Here is a 14,867-nt window from a genome sequence, read left to right on the forward strand (position 1 = left end):
ACATTTTTCGCCTGTAATAGAAAGGGGCTTCATGATTAACTATGTCATGAGAAGACATCTTTACCAGTGATGATGGAATTGACGAACGTTTACATGTTTATCACAGCCAAACATGGCAACCTTGTAATGTTGTAACGTATTAGATTGTAAAGTGCGCTTGTTTTGTCATGTGCGTTGACACAGAATGTAACATATGTGGAGTGTGTGTGTGTGTGTGTGTGTGTGTGTGTGTGTGTGTGTGTGTGTGTGTGTGTGTGTGTGTGTGTGTGTGTGTGTGTGTGTTGTCTCAACATTCGTGTTCGTGGGCTGCCTTTCAACGAGAAATCTAACTTTCTTGTTAAGCATGAGCATAAAATGTAAGCTTTAGTGTAAGAATAGCATTATTATCCTGTCTAAATTAACTTGTGCTCTTTATGTCTCTTGAGCTCAAGACATGAATATGTGAACCGATGCATTTGCTTGGTTCTGCTTTAGCGAACCAAGTACAAAGTGTTTCTGTAAAAACATTATCCAGATAGAATTATCATTTTATCTCATATTCTGGGAGGAGGAAAAATTTGGAAATGTTAATTAAGAAGATCATTATATTTCACCACTTCTACTTTTAATTTCACACGTGCTTATTTTTTTTTCCTACTACACCGATTGATAGATTACTCTAATTTAATTTTATATACACGAATAAAAACTATATTTAAATAGATTTAAATAATTTTATTTAAATAATAAATATCCACTTTTATCAGTTATGTTGGTGTCAAACCAGAGAAGGAATGGAGACTCATAACTTACAGTGATGACAGGTGCACACAAGAGGGCGAACAAAACCCCCTTTGCGATAAGTATAAATTGTAACAGGTGTAGGTGCCATATCTGACCACTAGAGTGCGACAGAGTACACAAAACCACTCATTAATTCTTTATGAGTTGATATTTTAAACCAACACAAAGTAGTGATCAAAAACACCAGAATCAATTTGATACCACTTATTAGGATGTTAACTTTGAATTTACAGAACATCCCAAAAAGGTTAGGTAAATTATGTTTAGGTGGTGTTGCCCTCCACTACATCCCTGTGTATGCTGTGGTATTTTTATGCTGTATAAATCCAACTTGGCGCTCATCATCAGGCATTCAGTGAGTGATTACAGACATAGTGCATAAGCTTCCCAACAAATGTCCATTTTCAATATACACATTAACCACATGCTTGTTGAATTCACAGCTTATGCATCTATTTACAAAATAAAAATGACTTGACTATAAATAACCACTCACACCTGTCGAACACATAGGCCTTTTATTATCAAATTTCTGAACATTGTAACACAGCTATATACAGCATATTAACCTCACATTAAAGAGTATGCAAATGTAATATCAACAATCTCTCAATAAATAACTTAATCTGTAAACACAAAACTTCAGAGTAAAGGCAGGCACAGCAGTGTACATAACAACTGAAACATACACAACACTGTTAAATAAAATGAGCAAATTAAAACCAATGCTTTGGCACTATTCAACTTCTAAATACAGTTACATTTTACGGGCTGTTTTCCAAAAACTGAATGAAAATTTTCTGTCCAGGTGAACAGACTTGGCCCAAGATGGATTAAGAATAAACGGCATGACAGTGATGCCTGTGCCCTATGAGTTTTCATTTCATGTTTTCATTTCATTTCATTTCCTTGACAATGACTTTCAATATTTTTCATTTTCATCACATAAGAAAAAAAATACTGACCACCAACAATACAAACTCTGGGCAGTAAACAATATAACAATGAAAATCCGTTTCTGATTTGTGGTGGTGATGATGGTGGGGGGCAAGAAAAACCCCAACAAAGACAGCTGATGGCAACTCTTTCAGACAAAAAACATTCAGGGGTTTGTGTAAAAGGAATAGTAGCTGGCCATGCCTTTAGTTGAAGGAGTTTCCTTGCTGTAGGAGCTATTGTTGGTGGCAGCAGAGGTCAAGTCTTCACACTTGATGTCAGTGGGTGAGTTCTCTGTGCTTGGCCCGCTCAGAGACAACCGCCTCCGCTTACAGGCCACAGAATAAGACTCGGCTTTTTCTAGCGTGAGGGCCGATGGCTGAGTCTCCGTCCAGGCTGAGACGAGGCCTACACTGCCGCTGAGCTCCTCCTCCATCTGTGGCTTATCTTTGTCCGAGTCTTCCAGGAAACCGGTGGTGGGGCTGGGCCTGGGTGACCAAGGGAGACTAGGGGTGACTTTTCTCTGATATGTCGCTCTGGATCCCCACCCTGCAGACATGGTGGTGAAAGGACAGTCTGGGTAGTAGCTGAGAGCGTGGGACGTCTGCATGGACAAGGACTTGATGCCATAAGGAAGCAGGGTGCTCGAGTACTCCCCCTCATATGGGGTGAGCTCTAGCTTATTTGCTGCCACACCAGCACTTCCTGCTTGCTGCATGGAGGCGACGAACCACCTCTGTGAGGCTAGGTCGTCCGTCTGAGGGGAGATGAGGCTGTTGGTCTGGGGCACGGCCCTCTCACTGTTGTGGAAGCGGTTCTGGGGAAGGTTGTTAACAAACTGGTCCTGGAAAAGGGGCTGCATGGCATAGCGAGCACCAGGGACAATCTGTTGGGAGCGGGGGGAGTCGGTCGGGGACGGAGTCAGGCGGTCATGCTCCGTGGCAGTGTACATCCTGAAAAATATATGCCAAGAGAAATGTGATTTAAAAAAAGGCATTGTGTGCGTGAGAAAAAAAATCCTCAAAAAAATGTTAAGCTTATATTGCAGCCAAGACATGATTTGATGTTATCACGTTGTGAAAATCTGATGTGTGCAGTCACTATACTGTACTACTGGGGAGTAGTGCATGACAAAACATAAAGGTAAACTCACGAGTCGTAGTTGTCTCTGAATCCTTTGGCAAAGGGGTTGTGGTCAATTTTCAACTGTGTAATCTAGAACAGAGGAAAAATTAAGAAAAAAAATTGCAATATGCATAGAGCTCAATAAAACAGGTGCTTTCAAAACTGTTGAAAGTTAAGATAGACATTTTCAAAAATAAAAAAATATATAGGCATAAAGGCAAATCTATAACAATATCGTTATTACCATATCATAAGAGCATAGCGAACAGATTGTGGCTGATAAACATTCAAAAAATATAAGCATGAGGAATTCATTCATGTTGGAGCTTTAATGAAGTTGAAATGTTTCAGTAAGTGGAGCAAAATATTTCTTGTTCACACAGTGCAGAGTAAATGGGATTCAACTGTATATTAAAATAGGTCCCAGCGTACAATTACAGCATCTTTATCATATTGCAGTTTATAATAGTAATATAGTAATAAAATAAGTGCAGGGCATGCTTACATCAGTGTTCTGGTAGGCAGTCACAGCTATAAACTGGGTCTCTGGAAAGGAGAAGGTCTGGGTCTTAACATCACCACCTATGTCCTCCACCCCATCCTCCGACACCTCCACAATGTGCAGCCTGGGCTGGTACTTATGCAGGGACTGGAGGACAATCATCTGTATGCATACATGCAAAAAAAAAAAAAAAAAAAATCAATTTAGTCTATTAGTTGATTCCAACGGAAATCACGCATTGACTGTCTAAATTTCGTGCATGCCGTAATATATGCGTAAAAGTCGCTTCTCTGTAAATTGTTGTACAAAACCGGCTATTCTTAAAAAGTGGCCATGACTTGAAGTTGGACTCAAATTTACATCTAATTTTACGTGACTAACACATATTCATCTGTGTAAATTTTGCAGAGAGTGTTTGGTCAGGTTGGTCAGTAGGCCTGTTACTGCAAGAACAAAATTACATCCAGCTGCGCAGTGACATGACCAAAACTTCTACAGGGGCGCTTGAATGAAAGAGAAAATAAACAGGCTAAACAAAAATATGAGTTCGTCTGAAAATATTGTTTTCGAAACTAATAGGATCATCAATAATAATCAGTTAATCACAGTGAAATACAAATGGCAAATGTATTGAAACAAATTTACACTCAATGCCATTTTTTCTGTAATTGTTCGTTACCTGTGAACTGCTGGTGTTGGTTCCCTTGTTGTTGGTGAGTTTAAGTTTTCCGAAGGAGATTTCCTGTCTCATCCAATGGGCCCCTGTGTTCGGAGACTCTGGATGGATGTACATTTTGTTCCCTGTAAAAAACATAAATGAATTTTACTGTCTTAACTCAAATGTAGCTCCAATACCTTCCAATCATTTAAAAGGAAATGGTGTGAACTGAAAATTGTTTACAATGCAACAATAGGCTAAATTGCAAAAAAACAAAAAAAACAAACAACAAAAAAAACATAATCATACATATTAAATCGAATATTAAAATGGATTTTTTTAACAAGTGGAAAATCTGCCGTGCCGTGAAGAAAATGAACTGTTTTCAATGACGTTTCACTAGTTTGGAGATTTTAAGTGCAACACTGAACCAAGTGTCTCAAATACTTAAGACAGACATTACTGCAATGCGATTCGGTGGGTAACTTTACAGTAGCCTATGAGAACAGAACAACACACAACAGGGGATGAATCTTTGTATGAAAGACACAAAATTCATGCGCAAACTGAATTGTCAGAAAGGATGCAGAGCATGTGGAATCATCTAACGCTGCATGCAGGTCAGGCACGTCGTGACTCGGGATATTTATGTCAGTGTGCTGCGGGTCTTTACGCGGATCTCTATCCAGGTCAGTACCTTGCATGTTGTTGTCCGCCTTGCCACAGGTAACCCATTTGCCACCTTGAAATCTCCAGTGGTTTGGATCTGCCAACACCACCTCCACAAACACATTGTAATGTGCCGTCAGGTTGAGACCAGCGATGTTAAAGCTGAGGAAGGGGAACATCCGTCTGCAGGCACGATGAATAAACAAACGAATTAAAATTACTAAGTAAACATAAGATATAAATATACTTAAGAGATAGATAGATAGATAGATAGATAGATAGATAGATAGATAGATAGATAGATAGATACCATGTGTATTAAATGTATAAAACAGCAAATGAAAAGAAATGTTATTTTATAAAGGCCCGTTTTCAAAGATGCAAAAAACATGGACACAGCACATGTGGTGCCATTCTGACAAAAAATATTCATGCTATCAAACATTTAATTTATTTTCCTAGAATTAAATCTTGGAATTCTAAAATGAAAAAACATGCTGTGGAGGCGAGGCAGTTTCACTTGTTTCCGATGCAAATAAACTTGTTTCAAGAACTCTCATGGGCAGTGGAAACAAGTAGGCCTGCAATCAACAAATGAATTGTCGCAACATGCTGGGGAAGACACTAAAAATTACAAAACATTTTTGAGTCAAGTGTGATCATTTGTTTAGGTTATTTTCATTTCTTTTAGTGCAAATTCATTCCTTTTGAGCTTTTATTTATCTACGGGGGTCGTCTGGCGTTTAATCCACACAGTTATGTACTACACACATTCCTCAGAGGTGCCAGTTATAGCTGGACACAGTGCATTGCTCAAGGACTTTGGGACAGTAGTTAGCGTTTGTGGATCACTTTCCCACCCTCTGCTCCCATCTCACCTGCCCTGCTTGGTGATGATCATCTCGGTCTGGTGCCGGTGGAACTTGAGCCACAGCGGCCGGTTACAGAGGTAGACCTGGGCCCTCATCCCAGGGCCGGCGGTAGGTAAAGGCATGGCGCTGATGGCGGACCCTGAACCGGTGTAAGGCGGATAGATGCAGCCGGGGCTCTGGCCGAGCTGGTAAGCCGGGCTGAAGTGGCTGCGGCCGGCAGCGGAGGAGGAAAACCCCGCGGGAGGCAGCACGGAGCCCAGGTGAAGAGACGTGGGGTACCTGCTGGCGCTGGATGTGGTGTAGACCGTCCCGGTGGGGCTGTAGGGGATAAAAGAGCAGGGATTGCCCGCTTCTGGACTTTGTTTAGTCACCGTGGGCGGTATATAGTATCGGTCTGTACCCATCCCGTGCTCTGTGTAGCGGCTGCCACACGTCGGGTCATCTCCCTCCACAGCCGGAGACTTGCGCCTCTCATCCGCTGTGTCTTTCGGTGAGGAGAAGGTGCTGCTCTCTCCCTCTCCGCCTAGCATGGTCGCTCGTCTCGCCTTTTGAACTGTCTTGCAACAAGAGTCGGTTCTTTGACACCAAATTCCGGGATGACCCCACCTTAGGAGTCACTGGCAAATACTTTTGTTTCTTCTGTTCGCGACTTCTTCTCCCTGCATCCTATAAGAGTGTATCCTTGAGAGAGAAACAGTCCTTGATTAGGGCAGGCCTACAGTGGTGTGAGAATTTCCCTGCAGTTTAAAAGGCCGGGGCAGTTCTGTGCCAAGTCGACAACTTGTGCGTAAACGAAAATGTAATGAGTTGGAAGTGTCGAGTTATTCATTTTAACGCTTGGAGATCTTCGTAGGCGTTCTTAAGGGTGTGGCTGAGACAATTTATTTTCAGCCATCATCTTCTTTTTATCAAGGTAGGCTAGTTTCCTTCTTCTTTTTTTTTTTCTTTTGAGTGGCACACTTAAACCACAACAGCATCTTGGCACGGGCCTATTAGTGGCTAAAATTTGAAAACACGAGTCATCACATGTTCCTATGGCCTACATTTCTCCTCTCGCTCTCAGGTATGTTGTCACATTTAGCAAAACTATTCCACGCATTTCCACAAAACATGCGAATGATTTATATTTTAGAATTCAGATCCACTGAGAAGTTTTACTCTGTTGTTTTTCAAGTCAGCACCGCGCTGCAATGAAAAACGAAAATAACTGCAATCATGAGCCAAGCATTAATTCACTGCTCAACAACGAAACAACAGACCTATTTATTTGTCGAATTGGTGAATTTTAGGTCGATATTCGATGAGGCATATGTTCATTCAATAACACAGCCTTCGCCTATTTCTTGTAAACCATATGACAAATTTTAATCAAGGCAGAGATTTTTTTTTGTGGTACGAAAACGAGACTGAAAGCTCGCCCCCGTCTTTTGACATATTTCGAAACATAATTTGATGGGGGCAGATGTAGTGTTGTTTTTGTTGTGCTTCGATTATTTTAGAAAAGATAAAATATAACCTTGTACTAAAACGATGCTACCTTAACAACACATCTCGCCCATATTTATCCCTTAAATATGAGGTTTGTGAACATGTGTCCTCATTTCTCTGTACATACTATCTATTAATCCTATAGAATTATTCAGATTTAATGAATTTGCATTCATTGCAGTTCCGATGTGGCTCTGCGTCCCAACGGGACGCCCGATGTGAAAAAAAGAAATGGCCAATTATTTTTCCGTTTGAAGAAACCTGTGATGTTTCTCAGATCAGACAGTCTGATATGAGAAACGGCAACAAACTAAGTGCATGTTGCATGAAAAAGGTGGTTGGATGACGAGAAAAAAAATCAACTTGCTTTGACCTTTAGAAATAATTCCATAAGCCAAATTTACTTTTATTTTTAAAACAAGGGCAAATTACTTAATATGATTTCACATTTGTCACATGGGGTTATTGTTAAATGATGAAATAACCAATACTGTGAATTGATTGAAATAACTTACCAAACGATTGTCCAGGCTCACGCTGTTTTCAATTATGAAGTTACAGACACTACAAAATAATTTAAATTAAATTAAAGCTTATATAAAAACAGACATTGCGCGACAAAACAATATAATGTGTGAGGCTAAGCCCGTCCAAGTCATTGGCATCATCCTGTGTGACAGAGTCGAGCATGTGGAGGCAGAATGAGCGTGTCTAGGCGCGCTCCCAGTTTCACCAGTGCTCTCCTTGTGATCGTGACGCACAGATAGCAGCCTATTATCAGATTCTCCCCTGATCTCCAGAGGAGGGGTAGGGGATCCTCGTCTAACCTACACCCCGCATCACTGCCAGGCTCTAACAGTCGCCGCTCAACTCACACCGAAATGTTTCCCTCTAGTCATCCTTATGATAAATGGCTATTATCCCTTTTCCCTTGTAGTGAGTCCGTGGTTCATGGTGGGTTTAATAGTCACCTTATTGCGCCTTATTGTGTCTTTAACCTCCCTGGAGGGGCATACAGTTTTGCAGTGGTAATCATACACCAGGCCAAAGCTCCTTCAATGCATTATTGCATTGCCAGCTCTTTCTCATTAAAAAGATAATGTATTTTGGTTCTAAAGTAAAACTGTCACAAAACAACTCAGAATAGAGGAACACATAACTAATGGATCTCTGAAAGCTAAGCTGTTGATTTGAATTTGATTTAAAAAAAAAAAAAAAAAAAAATACATTAAAAAGTACATGAGCAAAAAATCAAGCAAAATGTCACAAGTAAGCAATATAAAGTGGAATTCTACAGGCTGATGCACATAGAGATAGAGCAGATTTAGGCTCTGTGTTTTAGCAGTTGTGGTGTTTTACCCTCCATAGAAGCATGTTCTTCAACTGTCAACTGTACACTAACAGAGAACTTAGACAACTGATAGTTAACATGATCTTCTCATACATAGACCAATGGCAAGCAGCCTGATACTGCAGGTTAGTGTTACAAATGCCCAGAAAAAGATAGCATTGGAGAGTGAGGATCAGAAACAGAGCAAATAACCAAAAAAAAAAAAAAAACAAAAACAAAAACAAAAAAAAAAGTTTCATCAACACAAGTTTCAGCTCTATTGTCATGTGTTTTAAATGTTGTTTCGGTGGCCTTTCCTTTCTGCCAATCAAAAAGGGAAACAATTGTGTGATCCACATCCGCCAAACTACTTCATTTGTGGCTTGGCTGATGTCTGCATACACTGCAGAGAATGAGTTGTGTGGCAAACAGGAAGATCTGCTGCAACCCCAGAGGCATAATCATCATGAATGAGATGATGGAGGTCAGGAAAGAGTAAAACACATCAGAAATTTCATTTTGCATCTTTGTATAAGATGCATGACAAGTTAACAATGGAATCTCTGGACAAATAATTCCCTGATTGCTTTCATCCATAAAAAAAGGTAGGCTGTTGCTCCATTTGCCCAATATACAGTAAGGTTTGACACAAATGTAACAAGAACTCTCATATTATTTGAGACAGATCTCTGTTACAGATCTGACTGCTTCCCCTTTGATGCCTCCTCTTCAGTTCAAAGGAAAGTAAATCCAGACTTTACACTGCCCTGCATTAGTGTGCTAATAGAGCACATTTCAACGACTTGAAGACCTACTCAAGGTGCCCCATCTCCTCCTCAGGTGTAAAGGCCAGGTGATGCTGGGCTTTACTGGAGGGGTGTTTGCATGTGAAAGAGACCCCAGCAGTGAGAGGATTAATGTTGCAGGTCACCACCTTTCAAATAAACAGACCAAACATCAAATAATTGACCCTGTTAGACAAATAAACTATTGGAACTGTAAACAGCAAGAGCAATACACTTAAGAGCAATACACTTAAGCTGATCGCATTGATCAATTAAGTTGTTTGATTACTTCAGGAGGTGATGAATATGTAGACTTGAGAGATGCTGGTGTGTCTGTTTACCAGTGTGTGTTTCCTTTTGCCAACCGCATGAAAGAGGTTTTATACTGCTGTTCCTGTAGTTGGGTTGATTTATATTTATGTACTGGTTCAATATATCAGATAAATATTTACATGAGTTGTGACCTACTTCAAAATTCTATGTGTGCATTGTAATTCACTTTGATAAAAGTATATTTCTTAGGGGTAAGTTTGGATTAGATTGAAATCCAGTCTCTCTCTCTCTCTCTCTCTCTCTCTCTCTCTCTCTCTCTCTCTCATTTTCTCTTTCTCTCTCTCATTTTCTCTTTCTCTCTCTCTCTTTCTTTCTTTCACTACTAAATCCAGTCAGTTCAATTGAAAGTGTACATAAAAAAGTGTACATAAACGGCTTAATTCACTATGTATCAAACAACCTATCTGACACATACTGACCCACACACACACACACACACACACACACACACACACAGTGAGTCTCGTGCTGTGATGGCAAAACCAGTGAGTCAGAAGTGAGAATGTGGAGTTTTGACACTTTTTTTCCACGGTAGGCGGGGCTTTCGCCACACCACACTCACTGAGAGAAGCATTTGGCTTTAAGTACAGTCACAAATCAGAACATTTTTTTTTCTCCAGTGTTGGCCTTTCTTGTTACGCTGTATTTTTCCTCTTCATTTAAATTAATTCAAGTTCAGTTAGCGTCCTCTTGGCTTCAACTGTACTCATATTCTGAAAGTACAGACACTGATATATCATCGCCATGTGTGTCAACATCACTGACTCAGCACAACAGCTCTGTGTGAGCAGGAAAAAACGCACATGTTTCTCTCCTCTATCAGTTTATCTCCTTACCAAATAATCAATTTATATATTCTGATCTCCATAATGTATCATAATGTGCTGTTTTGGATTTGGCTGTGTCATGTGTTTATTGGACAGCCAGTCAGTAGAATGGCCTTGCTCCTCTTTCTGTCACACTCGATGAGCAGCTTCCCCTAGCTGTGCTTGCTTTTTGACACGTCTAAAGGGTTGTTTCTGACATCTTGCCATCCTGCCTGCCACCCCTCCTGCGGTGCCCGTGCCAGGCAGGAGGAAAAAGCTGGTGACCTGGCCATCGCTGCCCTGCCCTGGGCCACTGCCACCCTGCTGGCAGCAGAAGGTCTGTTGGCTCAGCACCCATGCCAGGAGCCCTGCCCGCCACAGCTTGTGATGTCACTACGAGCACGCTGTTAGGAGACAGATCTGATTGGCTCCGATGATTTGCCCTCCTCTCTTCCTGGGACACACCCTCTCAACGCATCTGCTGTAAGGATTTATAGGCCTCATTAATTATCACTTTATATGAATATAATCTCAGCCTTATGATTCCCTAGCTGCTGAGCTGCCTTCATCTTTTCTGCAGATACAGCAATGTTAGCCCCAACTGAAGAATCCAGAAATATGATCTCCATTCATGTGGTGCTGTTTGCATGCAAGGTAGAGCAAAAATGCAAAAATTTATTGTCAAAGTAAATTTTTAATAGTGTAAATTTAACCTCTTTTTATTAATTTGTTACATCTCTATAAGGGACCAGCTTCATTTTTACAGTCTTTTCTAGAAGATGGGAGCGTACCCCCCCGACAGTTAGCGTTTCCTCTAAAAGCTTGAAGGTGGCACTGACCGAGTCTAAAAGAAGAAGAGGCCTGCTCTGGTGTTCTGCGGGTAAAGGTCGGTTCATTAGACTTAACTGACATTTTGCCCTTCAAGGCTTCATCAGTGTCACTATATGAAAAACAGGAAGTATGTATCCCTTTAAAGAGTCTATGGTTTGACTGGGTGAGGCTGTAAGTTGGGTACAACAGAGAACAGGGGAGAAGAAATTACAATTTCATACTTGCTGTAAACTGTTCAGCCCCACTAGAAAACAGTATATAACACTTTTTTTTTTTTTTTTTCCAATTATACATTATTTTTTTTCCTACCATAGCATAATAATAGTGGCCAAAGTACTCTGACTGACTGACACTGGCATTTGAAGACACCTCTGTCTGTATTACCCCACAATAATTAAGCAAAAACAAACAAACAATAAAAAAATAAATGTTCTTATTTAACAATGGGGGAACTTTGGTAACGGTTGAGAGAGTACTAACTGACTGTGGATTTATTTATTAGGTTGACACAAAAATAGGATTATTGATAATAACCTTAGAAGTCATTGTAGACTCCCAGACCAAACACACTGCAGCACCTGACTTGATTACTAGATGGAGATCTTCCAGATCAATAGCATACAATGATGAGAAACCACACTGTAGCTCCAAACTTTGCAAATATTTCTGATTTGTATATCATGTGATGGTATAAGCAGTGCAAAGAGATGTGCTGTTTCCTGCTCTTTTGCTCCATGTAAATCAGCTACAGTGTTGCGGCTTAATGAAACCCAGCGTATTGTACAGTGCTATGGTTTAAATAACCATGAATAACTTGAGGCAACCAATAGGCTACTACAACATTTTTTTAAACAACATTAACATACTGGAAAAAAATGGGAATCAAAATTGAACAAAAACACTTTCCATCAGTAAATTATCATAGCAAAACATCATGTCATACAGTATACTGACTTAATGCTCAACAAGACACAACATAACATTAATTCACTAGGTGCTGGAACAATTGATAGCATCTAGTTTTGTACATGTTTATACATTTTGAAGTTACTTTTCTGGTTAAACATATATTTTAGGGAGATTTTTCATAAAGTACTTGCAATGTAATATTTTGTTCTCACCATGCTTTCCCTTTGGTTACTACACAGGTTGACACACTGGAATAAGGCCACTCAAGTGCAATGCCACTGATAAGACTAATAGTACAGGCATTCTTATTGTGCAGACAGACAAAGACACCAGTGAGACAGTTTTTATCACAGGGCAACAAACGCCAGAAGGTGAAGGCCTCTGGTGACCCACTTCCTCTGCTGGCCCCCTACTCTTACATTTATGGTTAGGTCCTATGTCCTGTTAAGAGTAGCAGCAGGAGTGGACCATCACATTTGGTGCCCAGCGTGGGGGCGGTCGGTGAGCTGTCATGTTCCAAATATCCCACCGAGATACACTTCTGCCTCTCTGCGAAGATTTGGTGTTTTCTCATTTGCATTTGCTAATGAGATCCTGTTTGCATGACTTTATACTGGAAGACACTATCTGCCTGGATATCTCTGTACAAATACAAGGGGCAGATGAAATCTTATTTGTTTAGCCTTTATTAACCAATTAGTCCCATTAAGATTACCAATCTCTTTGTCAGGAGAGAGCCAGCCAACAAAGCAGCATCATGACAACACAATTTGTTGCAGACAAGCAGAAGAATAAAATTACAATCAAATTTGCATTATAAAAAACCTGTCAGTGACATTTAAACACATATGTGAAGAGAGATGACACTCGACACAAAGGAAACACATTGGCATTCACCACAAGTTGAAAGATCACATAATTACTGTTGCCTTAGATGCTGCTTTGTAATTTTCCAAGAAATACATCTTGAGGGTGGAGCAGGCAACAATCAGGCAGCTTTACAGTAAGACTGTAAAACGTATGACTTTTATGACGGCTACAGCTGCACACAAGCTATGCTGGCATGAAAGACAATTTTAGCTGATTGCAAACTGAGAACAGCCTTAATGCGGATATGTATACCGCAATCACACGAGTTTACTGTAAACACATGTCACAGTTATTTTTAGTGTACAAGAATATACAATTTCAGCGATGATCAAGTGTCTGTGAATCTGCTCTTGTTAGTTCTCCCAATCACAACTTCACACAGGAGGTTCATCTTCTCAGAAGCCTCCTTCAGCCAAGACCCATGACTTCAAAAATCACTTATCTCACAGGAAGTTATAGAATGTCTCCGATGGCCAACGCCAATCCAGACCCGTTTAGAGCCCTTCCTCGTTATCACCCAATCTGTACTGTTAAGAGTTCCTGCCCACCAATCTGCCAATGTCAGCAGCCCCTGAAGTCTGTCATCATTTGGTCTAAGGTCAAAGCTGTGAGCTGTTGCATTATCAAATCAAAGAGCCAAAGAGTGTGGCATTTAAGAGTATGGTGACAAAACCACAAATCAAAATGTCAAATATGCCTCCATTTAGTACTAAAGACATACATCTATATGGATCCACGACGTCCTCTGCATGGGGGCAGCAGGGTGGCCAAGTAGTTAGAGCGCTCATGACTCAGACAACCCACGTTCAAACTCCATGCAAGCATCCACCCTGCTGTAGTGTCCTTGAGCAAGACACTGAATCCAGGATGAAGAAGGGATGCTGCTCTGGTGCTGAGCCTGACCTCTGACTCCCCCCCTGTGGAGGGAGGCAGTCAAATGAGGAAATTCCCCACCAGGATGAATCAGGCATCACTTGATATTCTTGATACTCTAACTTCCCATTAAATGAATCCCTATCATCATTTCTATTGTTTCATTCAAGAGGACACTGGATGGGATTTTAAGAATGTGACTTTAATCCTCACGCATCAAACATAGTAATGCTAGAGTACTGACTTTAGTATATGGTGAACAAATGTTGCACAAAGCATAGCAGCACACATTCAATACATGTTTCACTGATTTCAAATAACACAGCGATAACAAAAGAAGAAAATATTCCCTGTATTGTTTCACAAAATGTTCCTTTATCCAGTGGGGTGGAAGGAATATTTTCTGCATTATGTCCTCTCTCCGTGCAGGCAAAGAGGACCCTGAGCATGGTTTTCTCATATGGGGAATCTGCTGACTGTGGTATCACATTATGATTAACAATTTAACTATGATCCCCTTCCTTCCCATTGTTATTCCACAGATGACTGAGAGTAAGAGCGAAATGCCAGCGACGGCACGCAGGCTTCATTAGATTCATTGATTGATTTATTGTTTTCCATGGTTGTAATCACTTCCCCCAAGGTAATTTGTAAGCTCTTTATGGTTCAGAGGTATAAGCCTGAGAGTTAATTAATCGGCTTTGTTTAGAAGTTTGGAAGTAGAAATGCCCCTCTGAATCGGCGACGGCTAGGAAGGCAACAGTCTGAGCCTCTTTGAGTTGGAATCCCTTGTTTACCATGACAAAAGATCAAAACTAAGCAGGTAAACAGATTTATCAATGCAGAAATTTAGATTTAATCCTTTGCTTTTACCTTGTTTCACCTTTACCCTGGTGAATTTTCTCAGTGTCAAGGCCAAAATGGTGAATGTTTCTCAGATTACTACAAATGAAGCACAGGAAGTTCACTTAAAAATATTGCTTGTACTTATTGAAAAGCCAGTATGCAAATACACCAAAAGTAAAATATAAAAATGAGCAAATTGTTAAAAAAAAAAAAAACTCTTAGGACCAAGACAAGATTTCCAGATTTTTTCA

At 40.4% G+C, this 14,867-nt stretch overlaps 1 protein-coding gene across 1 annotated transcript; it reads right to left on the bottom strand.

Moving 5' to 3' along the window:
• Positions 1 to 1,384: 1,384 nt before the first annotated feature.
• On the bottom strand, positions 1,385 to 6,132 carry LOC115373820 (eomesodermin-like). The gene is made up of 6 exons (XM_030072401.1): positions 5,552 to 6,132; positions 4,702 to 4,856; positions 4,026 to 4,147; positions 3,350 to 3,508; positions 2,873 to 2,934; positions 1,385 to 2,672 (listed from the first exon to the last, which is right to left on the bottom strand). The coding sequence occupies exons 1-6, from the start codon at positions 6,073 to 6,075 to the stop codon at positions 1,886 to 1,888; spliced, it is 1,809 nt and encodes a 602-aa protein (XP_029928261.1). The 5' UTR covers positions 6,076 to 6,132; the 3' UTR covers positions 1,385 to 1,885.
• Positions 6,133 to 14,867: the final 8,735 nt, after the last annotated feature.

Source organism: Myripristis murdjan, chromosome 16 (genome assembly GCF_902150065.1).
Source record: "Myripristis murdjan chromosome 16, fMyrMur1.1, whole genome shotgun sequence".
NCBI lineage: Eukaryota > Metazoa > Chordata > Actinopteri > Holocentriformes > Holocentridae > Myripristis > Myripristis murdjan.

Coding starts and splice junctions, on each gene's coding strand:
- LOC115373820 (XM_030072401.1), bottom strand. CDS start 6,075: ATGCTAGGCGGAGAGGGAGAGAGCAGCACCTTCTCCTCACCGAAAGAC. Junction 2,935..3,349: donor CTGCCTACCAGAACACTGAT/GTAAGCATGCCC, acceptor CCTCTGTTCTAG/ATTACACAGTTGAAAATTGA. Junction 2,673..2,872: donor TTCAGAGACAACTACGACTC/GTGAGTTTACCT, acceptor TATATTTTTCAG/GATGTACACTGCCACGGAGC.